The sequence below is a fragment of the Panthera tigris genome, chromosome A1 (genome assembly GCF_018350195.1).
Source record: "Panthera tigris isolate Pti1 chromosome A1, P.tigris_Pti1_mat1.1, whole genome shotgun sequence".
Classification (NCBI taxonomy): Eukaryota; Metazoa; Chordata; class Mammalia; order Carnivora; family Felidae; genus Panthera; species Panthera tigris.
The window spans coordinates 131,759,557-131,774,011 of NC_056660.1; the positions used below are offsets into that span (position 1 = coordinate 131,759,557).

At 34.4% G+C, this 14,455-nt stretch overlaps 1 protein-coding gene across 1 annotated transcript in view; it reads right to left on the reverse strand.

The window, feature by feature from the left end:
- Positions 1-14,455, reverse strand: part of ADAMTS6 (ADAM metallopeptidase with thrombospondin type 1 motif 6) — a 296,246-nt gene that overhangs the window by 112,020 nt on the left and 169,771 nt on the right. The window contains exon 10 of the mRNA XM_042987636.1: positions 13,677-13,818. Within this exon, the coding sequence (XP_042843570.1) occupies positions 13,677-13,818 (142 nt within the window). The remainder of the gene's footprint in view (positions 1-13,676; positions 13,819-14,455) is intronic.

Genomic DNA, 14,455 nt, shown 5'->3' on the forward strand with positions numbered 1-14,455 from the left:
TTTCTATTGGGGTGTTAATCTTTCACTTCATGGTGGATTGTTTCCTCATGCTGTTTGCTATTTTCTATTCAAGCTTATCTTCAGGGAATATTGTTTTTTCTTGGAGCATCCTGTGCTTCCTGAGTTGTAGAAGTGTAGCTTTGCACATTTGTTTCTATTATACACTCCCAAGCTTCAGTTGTTTTTTTGTTTCACCACTTTTCACGTTGATCTATTTGGTCAACACTACATAGGTAGACTGTACAAAGTCATACTCTGTTCTTATGTGAGTCACAAGCCTAGGAGCTTCAATTTCTCATGTGAGCTGTTTTTCCCCATCCAAAGCAAAGGGCAGACAAGCTTACTCGTCATTTCCATTTACCTATTTCTTCACAGTATAAATGACCCTTCAGTCATGCCCAAGACGTCTCCTATCCTAACATAGAAAACATCAGCTCACCAGCTTGGCACTTGAAAAACTCCTCTTCATTTCTGGCACACCCTTACCTTCCTCTCTTGGTTCTGATATATACAAGCTTTCTGCTGAAATGTAATAAATGCATTCTGTGAAAACCCTTGCATTATACAAAATTACTTATGAAGAAAACAGGGTTTATGGGAAAAATATGGTTGGAGCAGACCACTGAAAATCTAGGTAATTTTGTAGCCAGAAAACAAACAAAAACATCAAGAGTTCTAATGAACAACTTTGCATTCTTAAATCTCTGCTGCCATTTGATCCCAGCAGCCCAATCAATTGATCCTTTGTAGCCTTAAACCCTGTGACTTGTGATGCTTTCTCCTTCGAGATGTAGGTCTTTGAGGGTATCTGCCTTCAACAGAAACCATTTTCATAAAAATTGTTTTTATGAATAGGTTTCAAGTTATAGCTTCTTTATCAGTCATTAAAAAAATAACACAAAGGGATATATATTTACAGGTTCTTCATCTGGCCTCATGATTTTAATAGATTTGTTTAAATAGAGTTTTGGGAATGGAGCAATTAAGTTATCTACTATGGACAATAAAGACCCTTCTTTGGAGTTGGGTGTTTTTCTATGACACTATATATAATACTACAAATTTTCTCTTTGTGAGAAAGCTTACCTGAGCATCACATCATTAACGCACTAGGAAATAATCATATATGAACAAACAAGACTTATACATTAGGCTGGCATCATTCCACAGTCTGTCAATTTTCCTACGTGTCTTCTCATCACAGAAACACATGTTGTAGCTAAATAAATGATATTTAATTATGCTTTGTTCATTTTATTTCTCTGGCATTTTCTGCTTTTATATCTGGAGAAGTGATTGTATTTACTGTTTGTCATGTTTTTGAAACTCAAACTCTTTTCCTAGACATTAAAAAGCCAATTATATAAAGAATCGGAGACAAAATATGCATGCCAGGGCACCTAGGTAGCTCAGCCAGTTAAGCATTTGACTTTGGCTTTGTGAGTTCAAGCCCCTCATCAGGCTCTCTGCTGTCAGTACAGAGACCACTTCCAATCCTCTGTTCTCCTCTCTCTCTGCCCCTCCCTTGCTCGTTCTCTCTCTCTCCCTCTTTCTCTCTCTCTCTCAAAATAAACAAACAAAAAAATACACATGCTAGCTTAGAAGAGAAGTCAGTTGAATAAATGGATAAAAGCCAAAGGGAGAGATTTGAGTTCAGTGTATAGCAAAATCTTCCAAAAGTCAGAATGATGAAATAAAACTGAATCTCTCATTACTGAAGATCCTAAGCTTACACTTTACAACTTCTAAGTAGCAATATTGTAGGCAGGAAAAAAAAAAAAAAAAGAACTAACACTAACACTTTTTCAGGGTATAGGTCTATACCTATACCCAGGGTAGGTCTATTCATATTTGTATCTATTCAATCATCAGTACAATCTTCTCAGAAAGTGTAAGAAAATTTAGGTTCAGAAAGATTTAGCAATTTGCTTCAATCCAAATTAAATCAGGTTTGAATCAGGTGTCTAATATTAATGCCTAAAATATCTCCACACAACTAAACTACTTTCCCATTTCTCTTAAATGTACCACAGTTGAATAAAGTCACTAGCCAATTAGAAAATGTTTACTTGTAATCTAATGTAATATAAAATATCACTCAATGTTCATAATACCCTCTTATCCTTTGCCTGTATTTTAAAGGAAGCTATCTCCAAATTAAGACTATTATACCAATTCATAACATAAACATTCATTATATGAGTTTAGCCATCAACTTATATGTTGTTCTTATTATTGGAACTTCTGAATATAATAACACCTTGTATTTGGATTTTTAAAAGATACTGTTACCATACTCTTCAAAAGTATTCCATGATCTTCCATGAGACAAGACATTTAAACTATTTTTACTTACTTAAAATTTTAATATCAATTCCTAGACTTCTAGTCTATTTGATTTTTCAAATGAATGATACCTTTTTCAACCATTAACAATAATAAAAAAATAGCAAACATAAATCATAATAAAAATACATATAAAGGTTAGAATTTTAAAGTAGTTATCTAATGTAAAATAATATACGTGATATTCAGAAAACAACTTTGTAAAAAACTTAACTAGATCTCTGCTGATCAGAGCAGAATAATTGATTATTTTATAGCCAAAAACCCTTTCAATACAACTGGATGTTTTCATAATTCTAGCTGTTAAATGATACTTAAAAATGGGAAGAGGAGCCCTATGATTTACCTGGGAAATTTTAAATTATCAGTTTACATAGAGAAAAAGAGATACTATAAAATTATCAAACCATTTTATAATTAGTACATCATTAAGGAAGTAAAACAGTAAACAAAGAGAAAATGGCCTCTTTATTGCTAGCTGGGTTTGTTTTTAAATTTTTGTAAACAATTGTAAAGATCATAGAAGAAAGATATACACATTTTCTGCCCTTGGGAAACCCTAAACCCTATGCCATCTTGGGTCTTTGGTTCTGAATATGAAACAATTTCTTTGTCCTCATTACCCTATCAGTAACATTTCTCAACAGCTGTTTGCAATAAAGGATCCTGACGGCCAAGGGGGAGACCAGAGCCTGAAGAGGTCAGAAAGGAGCATCAATGATTAGAAAGGTTACTTATCATGGTATCACACAAAGGAAAATTGAAAACCAACATATGGTGACCCCGTGGCCTGGCTCCAGGTGTTTAGTAGCTATCTGAAGAAAGAGAATAATGTACCCTCATTTCATCTTTAAATAGGTTAATCCTGTTGTGTGGGTAATTTAAAAACAAGAGATCCTAGAAAGACATATATTTTTGTTGTATTTATGCATACAAATATATATGCATACATTTATATATATCTATGTGTGTGCGTATGTATACACACACACACACACACACACACACATATATATATATATATCAAAGAACTAATCTAGAAATGCAAGTTAAATAATTATTAATATGAAGAGGCTAAAAGAAAATGATTAAATAGTTTAAAAAACTACCTCTAAGAAGCAAACACAAAGTGGATTGCCGGGGGGCTCAGTTGGTTGAGCATCCAACTCTTGATTTCGGCTCAGGTCATGATCTCATGGTTCAAGATCAAGCTCTATGCTGACAGCGAGGAGACTGCTTGGGATTCTCTGCCCCCCTCTTTCTCTGCCCCTATGCCACCCTTCTCTCAACATAAAATAAATGTGTTTTGTTTTTTGTTTTTTATTTTTTTAATAAGAAGCAAACACAAAGTAAAAATACCTGATCTTTAAGATTACCAGGGACTACAGACCTAAAATTTGGGATTGACTTTTAAGGAAAAATAAAAATAAAATCAACTTTTTGTTAAGTATATAAGTTTAGACTCCAAAAGAATATTGAGGTGCTAAAATAATTCCATGAATTTTATTTCCATATCAAACCACACTGTAGAATATTTATACCACCTTAAAATCTTCAAGGAAAGTGGTTCTACAATCTCCCTCAGTGCAACATTCCAATATTTAATAACTTGAAATTCTTCCTACTACCAAATCTACAACCTTCCAGCTGTAAAAATGAAGATGACTGTGTTTTTTTTATGCTCTTGGTAGGGAAGGAGAACAATTTGTTACCAACAATCAAACTATAATAAATGTTCCAAAGACTGAAGACAGTTTTAAGACCAACATTTAACTTCCTTTTTTATAGGCTACTCAAACTCCATTTCTTTAAACTTCCCTTATATGTACTTCTAAGTATTTCACTATCATCCTTTCCCAAGTTATCTGCATCTCCTAAAAAAGAATTTGGTAGGTAGCCAACAATTCCTTAAAAAGACTAATAAAGTCTTTTTATTAGAATGATTCTCAAGTAGAAAGAAATAATGACTTGAATCTTAGCTAATTGGTGGTGATAAAATAATAAACAAAAGGTAGTAAGCATTAAAACATTAAAAACTTGAGTCTGAGAGACAAAACACGTCAGGCTTTATTAAGTACCCTCCAGGGGGAGGATACCCTGATTAGACAACTCAACTATCTTATATTTAGCAGGCCACCCTGTCTGCAAATAGCTATATTTCAGGCAGATATAGCTTGATGGTATTCTTATGGTTATTAATTAACATGTTAATAAAAATAATTTAGGGGTATCTCGGTGGCTCAGTCAGTTGAGTGTCAGACTTTAGCTCTGTTCATGATCTCACAGTTCGTGAGCCTGAATCAGGATCACTGTTGTCAGTGCAGAGCCTGCTTTGGATCCTCTGTCCCCCTCTTGCTCCCCTGCTCACACTCTCACTCTCTCAAAAATAAATACAACATTAAAAAATTTTTTTAATATAAATACTTTATACCATCCTCTATTTTAATTCTATGCTTGCCAAACAACTTTTAAAAATATTTTATTTTTATTCAAGTTTATTTATTTATTTTGAGAGAGACAGAAAGCATGAGCAGGGAGGGGCAGACAAAGAGGGAGAGAGAGAGAAAGCCAAGTAGGCTCCACAATGTCAGCGCAGTGCCCGACGCAGGGCCCCAAACCAAGAACAATGAGATCATGACCCCAGGGGAAACCAAGTCGGATGCTTAACCAGCTGAGCCACCCAGGCACCCTGCCAAATAGCTTTTGATAACAAACTGGCCTACTAGTTAGATTTCCTTAGGTGTGAAAATGTGCACAATTCACTGGGGTTGACTGAATATCAACCGTACCTTCTTCTTACACATCAATAACTTCAATTTTATATATAACCATATATATTCCTTGTGACCTTCCATTTCTAATATTAGATACTAAAAATCTGTCATCGCTGAACGGGTGGAACAAATATGGTGTATTTAACCATTTACAGATTATTTTATCATTAATCACTTAATTGATGACCTGTAAGTAAAATACAGAGTGTGACACAAACACATTTTCCCTGGAAAGATTCAAAATCAATGAGAAGGCTTAAAATTTCCAAAGTTACATCATACTTTCTATTTGTATGTTCTGTTTCCATCATGAGACTCAAAATTCTTCAATCTTTAAGCCAAAATTACGGAATTTCTATACGTAAACATTTTCACTCATTTCATCTGAGTTATAGTGCAGTACCCTACAGTATAAAAAGAATAAATTTACATTTACCTACAAAAGCAAGGGTATTGCTACAGGGAGTAACAACAGTGACAGAGCGGCTTTAGTATTCTGTGTAGAATGTACTTTGGAGGGAAGAGAAAAGGGGAGGGAGGAGCATATGGACCACTTTGTAAAAGTCTTCCATTTTCCAACATGGTTTCCCCAGATTACAGAATTACATTTGTTTCCAAAACACAATGTGTCTTAGAATTTCTGTGATTTTCTGCACATTGGTATCCCTCTTGGTCTCATTCATTAAAACACCTTCAATAGTTACCCACTGCTCTTAAGATAAAAACCTAGAATTCTTAACACAGCCTATAAGGTGCAAACAGATTTGGCTCCTATTTTCTTTGCCTATCTCATTTATGAGGGCTTGCTTTGAGAGCTTCAGCAACACTAGTCTTTGTCAGCTCTTCAAATACACAAAGTAGTCACAAAGTTCCTCTCCCCACTAATTCTTCAGCAAATAATTCTTCTCATTCATTTATCCAACAAATATTTTTTGAGTTCCTATTATAAAGCAGGCATTGCTCCACTCATTATATAAACAGCCATGAACAAGGTAGGTGGAATTCTTACTCTTGTGGAACTTAATGTTCTATTATAATTATCAACTCATTTTTCCAACAAATATTTGTTGAGCACCTACCATGTGTCAGGCTCTGTTCTAAGTGCTGGGAAAAGAACAGGGAATGAAATAGGTTAAAATCCCTATCTCCAGGTAAGATCTATTCTAGGGGTTAAAGCAGACAATAAAGATGAATTAGCAAAAGTAATAAATCTTGAGGAAAATAAAGAGAGGAAAATGACAGGGAGTGTGTGTGTGTGTGTGTGTGTGTGTGTGTGTGTGTGTGCGCGCGCGCGCACATGCACATGTGTATATGATATGCATATGTGCACCTGCAGTTTTAGAGGAAGTAGTTAGGGAAAGCCTTACCTAGAAGATCACAATTAAATAGTTAATGAGTAATCAAATAAGCAGGATGATTATGGCTTAAAATAAATGCTATGAAGGAAATAAAAAGTATAATGTGAAAGAGAAAAACTGGGAGAAGACTTTTTCTATAGGTAGACTGGACAGAAGGCTTGTCTGAAGAGAAAATGTATTTGAGCTGAGAGTGAAGGATGTTAATGTGTCAAAATGTGACCCTTGGAATATCTTCATATGCTCCCCAAATACAGATGGCTTAGATTCTCCTACAGCACTTTAACCAGCATATCAACTGTACAGGAATGATATCATGGATGACATAGATATTCATAGAAGAAAGGGAAATGTTTATTGAATGTCTGCCATGTGCCAGATAAATAAAAAAAACACTTTGCATGCTTGCCATACATTTCACCATCTGAAGTTTACAAGAAGAAATTGGCTGCTGGTCACTGGAAACAGTATCTGAGTAAAATCTAACAATAATCAATTTGAGGTCATAGGTAATAGTGAATGGTGAGAAGAATTTTATTTAAAATATTCTGTTGCATTGTGAAACCATGTATTAGATCATGTGTTTCCATTTTATGGTTCAGATTACATGGTCCATTGATAAAAACATTATTCAGTTCTACACTAAGTAATAATGTACAACACATTATTACGCATTTATATGCTAAATTGTAAGTCTATATGAACAGTGACAAACTTCATAGATAATAAAAAAATTTCCATAAATTAAACAAAGCTATGGTATCTATAAAATTTATCTGGTGTTGGGGCACTGGGTGGTTCACTTAGTTAAGCATCCGACTCTTGGTTTCGGCTCAGGTCGTGGGTTGGAGACCCATGTTGGGGTTGGTGCTGGCAGCATGAATCCTATTTGGGATTTTCTGTCTCCTTCCCTCTCTCTGTCTCTCCCTCTCCATCTCTCAAAAATAAATTAAAAAAAAAAAACTAAAGAAAAAGAAAAAAAATTCTCTGGTATTATCCTGGTCCTTAAATCTACCTGTTCATGAGCAATTACTCCTCTCTCTCTCTCTTTCTAAAACCACTTTATTAATGTATGACTGACACACAAAGAAGCTCTACACAGTTAATGTATACAATTTGAAGAATTTGGAGATAAGTATACATCCATGAAACCATCACCACAAACTATGCTCTAAATATACCCATCACCTACAAAAGCTTCCTCATTTTGTGTGTGCCCTAAGAACGTAAGTTCTTTTTAAAAAATTTTTTTTTAACATTTATTCATTTTTGAGAGACAGAGACAGAGACAGAGACCGAACAGGGGAGGGGCAGAGAGAGAGGCAGACACAGAATCTGAAGCAAGCTCCAGGCTCCAAGCTGTCAGCACAGAGCCCGATGCAGGGCTCAAACCCATGAACCGTGAGATCGTGACCTGAGCTGAAATCAAGTTAGACGCTTAACCAACTGAGCCACCCAGGCGCCCCAGAACTTAAGTTCTTAACATAAGTTCTACCCTTTTAGCAAATTTTAAGTACACGATTCAGTATTGTTTACTATAGGTACTATGCAATACAGTAGACCTGTAGGACTTATTCATTTTACATAACTGAACTTCGTATCCTTCCACAAGTACCTACTCATTTTCAATTTTCCCTAGTCTCTTGGCCACCACCATTCTACTCTGTTTCTATAAGTTTGACTATTTCAGATTCTGCACATAAGTGGTATCATATAGTATTTGTACTTCTTTGTCTACCTTACTTCACCTAGCATGTCCTCCAGGTTCATCCACATTGTCACAAATGTTGGGATCTCCATCTCTGCAGGCCCAGATAATATTCCATTGTATGTACATACCAGATATTCTTTACCCATTTCTTTGTCAGTAGACATTTAGGTTGCTTCCCTGTCTCAGCTACTGTGAATAATGTTGCAATGAATATGAGCGTACACATATTTCTTCGAGATGCTGATTTTAATTCTTTTGGATATACACTCAGAAGTGGGACTGCTGGATCATATAGTAGTTCTATTTTCTATTTTTTGAGAAACTTCCACACTATTTTCCATAGTGGCTGCACCAGTTTACATTCCCACCACAAGTGCACAAGGGATCTCTTTTCCTCACATTCTTGTCAACACTTATTTTATGGTGTATTTGCTTTTATTTACTTATTTTTATTATAACCATCTTTACAGGTGTAAAGTAATACCTCATCATGGTTATGATTTGCATTTCCCTGATGATTAGTGATGATCAGCACCTTTTAACATACCTACAGGTCATTTGTACGTTTTCTTTTAAGAAATGTCTATTCAGTTCTTCAACCATTTTTTAGTTGGGTTATTGGTTTTTGTTCTCTTTTTTTTGTTTTTTTTTTTTCTTTTGGTATTGCTATTATAAATTTTGGACATTAATCATTTATCAGATATATGATTTGCAAATATCTTCTTCCTTTCCATAAGCTGTATTTTCATTTTGTTGACTGTCTTCTTTGCTGTGTAGAAGCTTTTTGGTTTGATGTAACCCCAATTGTCTATTTTTGCTTTTGTTGCCTATGCTTTTGGTGTCACATCTCAGAAACCATTGCCAAAATCAAGAAGTTTTTCCCTTATGTTTGTTTTCAGGAGCTGTATAGTTTTGGGTCTCTTATTTAAGTCTCTAATCGATTTTGAGTTAATTTTTGTGTGTGGTATAAGGGTCAGATTCATTCTTCTACCTGTGGCTGTCCAATTTTCCAATACCGTTTACAGAAGAGACTATAACCATTGTGTACTGTTGGCACCCTAGTCAAAGAGTCATTGATCATATAGGCTGTACATGGCTTTATTTCTGGTCTCTCTTCGCTTCCATTGGTCTGTTCGTATTTACACTAGTACCATACTATTTTGATTACTGTAGCTGTGTAATATATTTTGAAATCAGGAAGTATAATGCCACCAGCTTTGGTCTTCTCGTTCAAATTTACTTTGGCTGCTCAGGGTCTTCAATGGTTCCCTGTGAATTTTAGGGTTGTTTTTCTATTTCTGTTAAAAAGTGTCATGTGATTACTGCAATCACCAACTGATAGTTACCAGTAAATTATGTAGTGGATATTGTTGAATTACATAGAACCATTAAGTATATATGCAAAAAATATTTAGGATATGATTTGTAGTAACAAAATAAAGAAATGTAGAGTTATGTCTGAGACTAAGTCTTGAATTAATCTGTGCTTTTTAGAAAGCTGTCAAAAGATCACCTACATCCTCTACAATACATAGGCTCATTAGTGAGTTCCTTCCAAAGTTTAAACTTGTTATTATTAACGTAAAATGTTTTTGTTAATCTACTTTTAATAATTCTTTTCTACTAAGAAAAAAGGAGACAAATGGAAAGTGGAAGAGGAATGAGACAATAGATTCTACAGAGCTTTACAGGCAGCAATTTTCCTCCAAACAGGCAAAAAAAGAAAAAAACACATTTTTTGGACACACTGATACTGTTTTATTTGTGATGAATTTTCATCCAGAACACATCACAGTCACCCTCAGAAACTTACTAATACAGCTAGCAGATTTTTTTAGGTGTTCTAGTAGCATCTTGTTTTATATGCTGCTCATCTGTACTTGTCTCTTGCCTTGAAGAGGTCCTAACTTTTTACATAAGGTAAAAGAAAATAAAACTCATATCCATACCTGCGGTTTCAAATACCTGAGAATTTATAAACCCAAAAATATGTTTAGGGGCATATTTCCAGATCACCCCTCTCCCGAAAAAGACTGGGATAAAATGGAGAGTTTTGTTTTGTCTTGTTTTGTTTTGTTTTAAGAAGATATTTAGAAACAGACACCATTTGATGAAAACTGATAAACAGTGTCTCCTGAAATAAAATATATTTGCTATCTTTATTAACATATTTACTACATCTAACAGAAAATGGAACTTTCTTTTTCTTTCTTTCTTTTTCTCTTTCTCTTTCTTTCCTTTTCTTTCCTTCTTTCTTTTCCTCACTCCCTCCTTCCCTCCCTCCCTCCCTTTCTTCTTTCCTTCCTTCTTTCCTTCCTTCCTTCCTTCCTTCCTTCCTTCCTTCCTTCCTTCCTTCCTTTATTTCTTTCAAGAGCATGCACCTGAGCAGAGGAAGGGCAGAGAGAGATGGAGAGACAGGTTCTCAAGCAGGTTTTGCCCTGTCAGCATGGGGCTGGATGCTGGGACTGAACTCACGAATTGTGAAATCATGACCTGAGCTGAAATCAAGAGTTGGATGCTTAACTGACTGAGGCACCCAGGCACCCCTAGACCTTTTAAAAATTTTGTTTTAACCTTAGGGTAGGTAAATCAAATTCTGTATTTTAGTTTCACCATCTACAAAATATTAATAAACAATTACAATTTTTATCAAAGTAGTCTGAAGTATCCCAGAAAAAGATAGTATGTAAAACCACAAACCACATAACATTTATAAATTACTACATTATACAACTATTTTACTCTGTATACACTATACTGTTTTGTTCTTTGTATTTATAGCCATTACAATCTCCTCACTACTTCTACTGGAAGTGACAGATACCTAGAAAACATAAACAGATGATCTACAAGGATAATGGTACAAGATGCTGTCCTGAAGTAGAATAAAAAATAAAAATTTTCATGTAAACTCTCAATTATAACATGTATATTAATGAACCTGCTCACAATGAATTTCAGTAACATTTTTTGTAATCGCAGATATAATCACAAGTAACCCTAGCATTGGTCACATAATAACCGAAGCAGAAGTGATGGAAAGCTGATCACTGCTGTAGTCATGTGTTACTCTGTAGTTGCTTAAAATCTTCCCTGGCATCATTAGAGACCTGCTAGTTGAAAGAGGGATCATTTCCTGATGTCCAACACCAAGCTATCCCCTCACTAAAAGTCTGTAGTAGTGTTCTTCTAAGCCCCCAGTACTTTGTCTAGTGTTCATCTCAGGATGCTATAACCCCCTGACAGCTAAATCAGGGCTGGTTTGTTTTCCCTTCAGTTACCATCTAAAGTATGTCTTGTTTACCTGACTGGACTCCTACTTTCAAAGCTGCTACTGTTTTCTAAAAAAGTATTTAGAATCATTTAAAACCTTAGGAATTCACCAGATAAAACACAATGTGTGTTTGGGTGCTACCAATGGTGTAAACCCAATTTTTCGGGCACAAGCTTAAGAAGTGAGAGTGATTGTACAGAATCTATTATGACTCAAGAAACTTTCTTGGCAATATATAGCACATTATAAAAAGGTAGCATAAGCATTTTCATATAGTACATGAGTCTAAGAAAACCATTTTGCTGCAAATCAAAGTGAAAAGATTAATGACAAAATATGTGAAATTGCATAGGATTGTAAGATGCTAATGTCTTTCCCCAAGTTTTCCTAATGTTATTTTATATCTATTACAAAAGCTTTTAGGGGCACCTGGTTGGCTCAGTCAGTTAAGAGTCTGACTCTTAATTTCAGCTCAAGTCATGATCTCACATTTCATGGAGTTGAGTCCCGCATTGAGCTCTGCACCGACAGCGCGCAGCCAGCTTGGGATTCTCTCTGTCTCTGCCCCGCCCCTGTTTGTGGGCTCTCTCTCTTTCTCTCTCTCAAAATAAATATTTGAAAAACGCTTTTATAAACATAACACATAAATAGAATCTAAAGCTAAATATGGGGAACATAAACTTAAAACATACAATTTTACAATTACTATTTATCTCACTTCAAATCAACTAGTCTGAGATATTTGTAATAGACAGAGAGATAGGATAATCAGATGAAAATTTTAATTAATTATTAAAGAAAGAAAAGATGCATCCATAGATTCTGCAAAACTGATAATATAAATTATCTAATATGAAAATACATAGGTGCAGTTAAAGCCCAATTTCCAATAAAAAAATTAAAATGTAGATTAACTATTTCACTTGCTAATAAAGATATGAGACACCAAAGATAAGAACAGAAAATCTGTAACCTCATTAAATCATGAATTTCAACCTACTAAGCTACAAGTAAATAAGAAGTCGGTGATTGAAATTTGACCAACTTTTTCTATATGAAAAAGCAACCCAAGAAAAAAAAGGAGCTAAAATCATACAGAAACAATAAAAGAAGACTCTTTTACAGAAAGACAAGAAAGACCAAAGTTTCATTCAAGGCTTTAGATATTTAGATAGTTGCACAAAATCTTCAAATCTAGTGCATAAAATGTGCTGCCAAAGCCTACCGTGAATAATATGTTTGTCACCCAAGGGATATTTTGAAAATTACTTTCCTTTGTACTGTACCCAAGAGGATTAATCGGCACAGTACAATGTGTATATTGTTTAGTCTTTACTACCTTAAAACTTAATTCGTTTTTGGTTATTATTTTTTTAAGTGATTTTAAACACTATTTACATAAAAACAGAAACCAACCCTTTAAACTTATGTTTTAAACTTGAATTCTTCTTATAAACAACTTGTCATTTAAAAATCTTATTTTTTCATTCAGTATGTTTACACTGGTACGTATATGAACATGTCTCTATACTAGTCACTGATCTCCTTCTCTATAAAATTTTTTTATTGTTTATATATATAATACTATTTATTTGATTTTAACTTATACTTTCTAATACTGAGTCATTTCAAGTTGCTTCATCCACTGCCCACATTTTTAGGCAGACATGAAGAGTCAGTTATGAAACCTGCATTTTTTTCCACAGTAATTTTCCTTGTTTTTCTATTTGGGTTAATGTCATCTTGTCCCCACTCAGTTGTTGTGTTAGAATGTGGGCAGTGAATGAAGCAACTTGAAATGACTCAGTACTAAAAAGTATAAATTAAAATAAAGGCTCTTAGCCAATATGAAAATTCCCTTAAACACAATTATTAGAGTACCAGAAAAGGCCGGGAGGGAGAAAGTTTCAAAACCATAACATTTCAAAAGACAAACTAAAGTTGGCATTATAAACTCAGGACTTTAAAAGAAATACGTTAGAAATTATTAAAATTCTACCTGCATCCCTCGCAAGACATCTGAAACTTATTTAAGATTACTCATTTAGAAATAGATATTAGATAAATGATATCAGAAAAAAAGCAGTGAGTCAAAGGCCATATTTGCATTAAAGATGTTACCAAATGTATACTACACTCAATAAAATTCCAACTTAATATTTGTGTCATGAAAGAACACATATAAGTGACTAAACATAAGGATTAAGACTTCTTACCCCATATTTACATTGGCGTGATGTTGCTCCATATTGGAAACGGCATTGCTCATCAGCATCATACACCTGACCTGGGGCCACAGCTGGATAAAGAAAGTCACGCTTGGGAGGCTCATTATCAAGGCAAGTACCACGGCCTGAACTGTTCAACATAAAGGATCAAAGGAAATTAGGTACACTATGGACTATTTCCATCACAATTATGAAACCATGTGTTGAACTCTTTGCTTTAATAACTTGATGCGTGAAAAGCAATACATTCTACCAATAAATAGTCACATGGCAAAATAGAATACATTTACTGAAATGTGAATAAGAGCTCCAATAGTTTTTTCCAGCACCAAGACACAATAAAAGCATCTCAGACAACAATCTGAAAATGTCATGTTGGCCTTCAAACACTGATTTAAACTAATTTCTAAAGGAATCAAAACAGAATTTCATATTGCTCTAAGCTTCTTGTTTGTTTTCCATGAAAATGTAACCACATCTGGTAGTAGAATTAAAAACATAAAATGTGGAAAATTAAAAAACAAAACAAAACAAAACCATGGTTGTAATTCTTAAAGACCTAATCTATATACTCCTAACTTGGGCAGAACAATAGATGCTGTAGTAAGACATGTCCAAAGGTTCTTGAAATATTTCAATAATAAATGGGCAGAATGACAGAGGAGGCCAAAATCCAAAGTTCTCTCAAGTATATTAGAAGTGTTTAGTCTCTCAAAAATTTCATATTTCATCTAGGGTCATCAGAGTTGGAAAGGAGAATGTTCTCC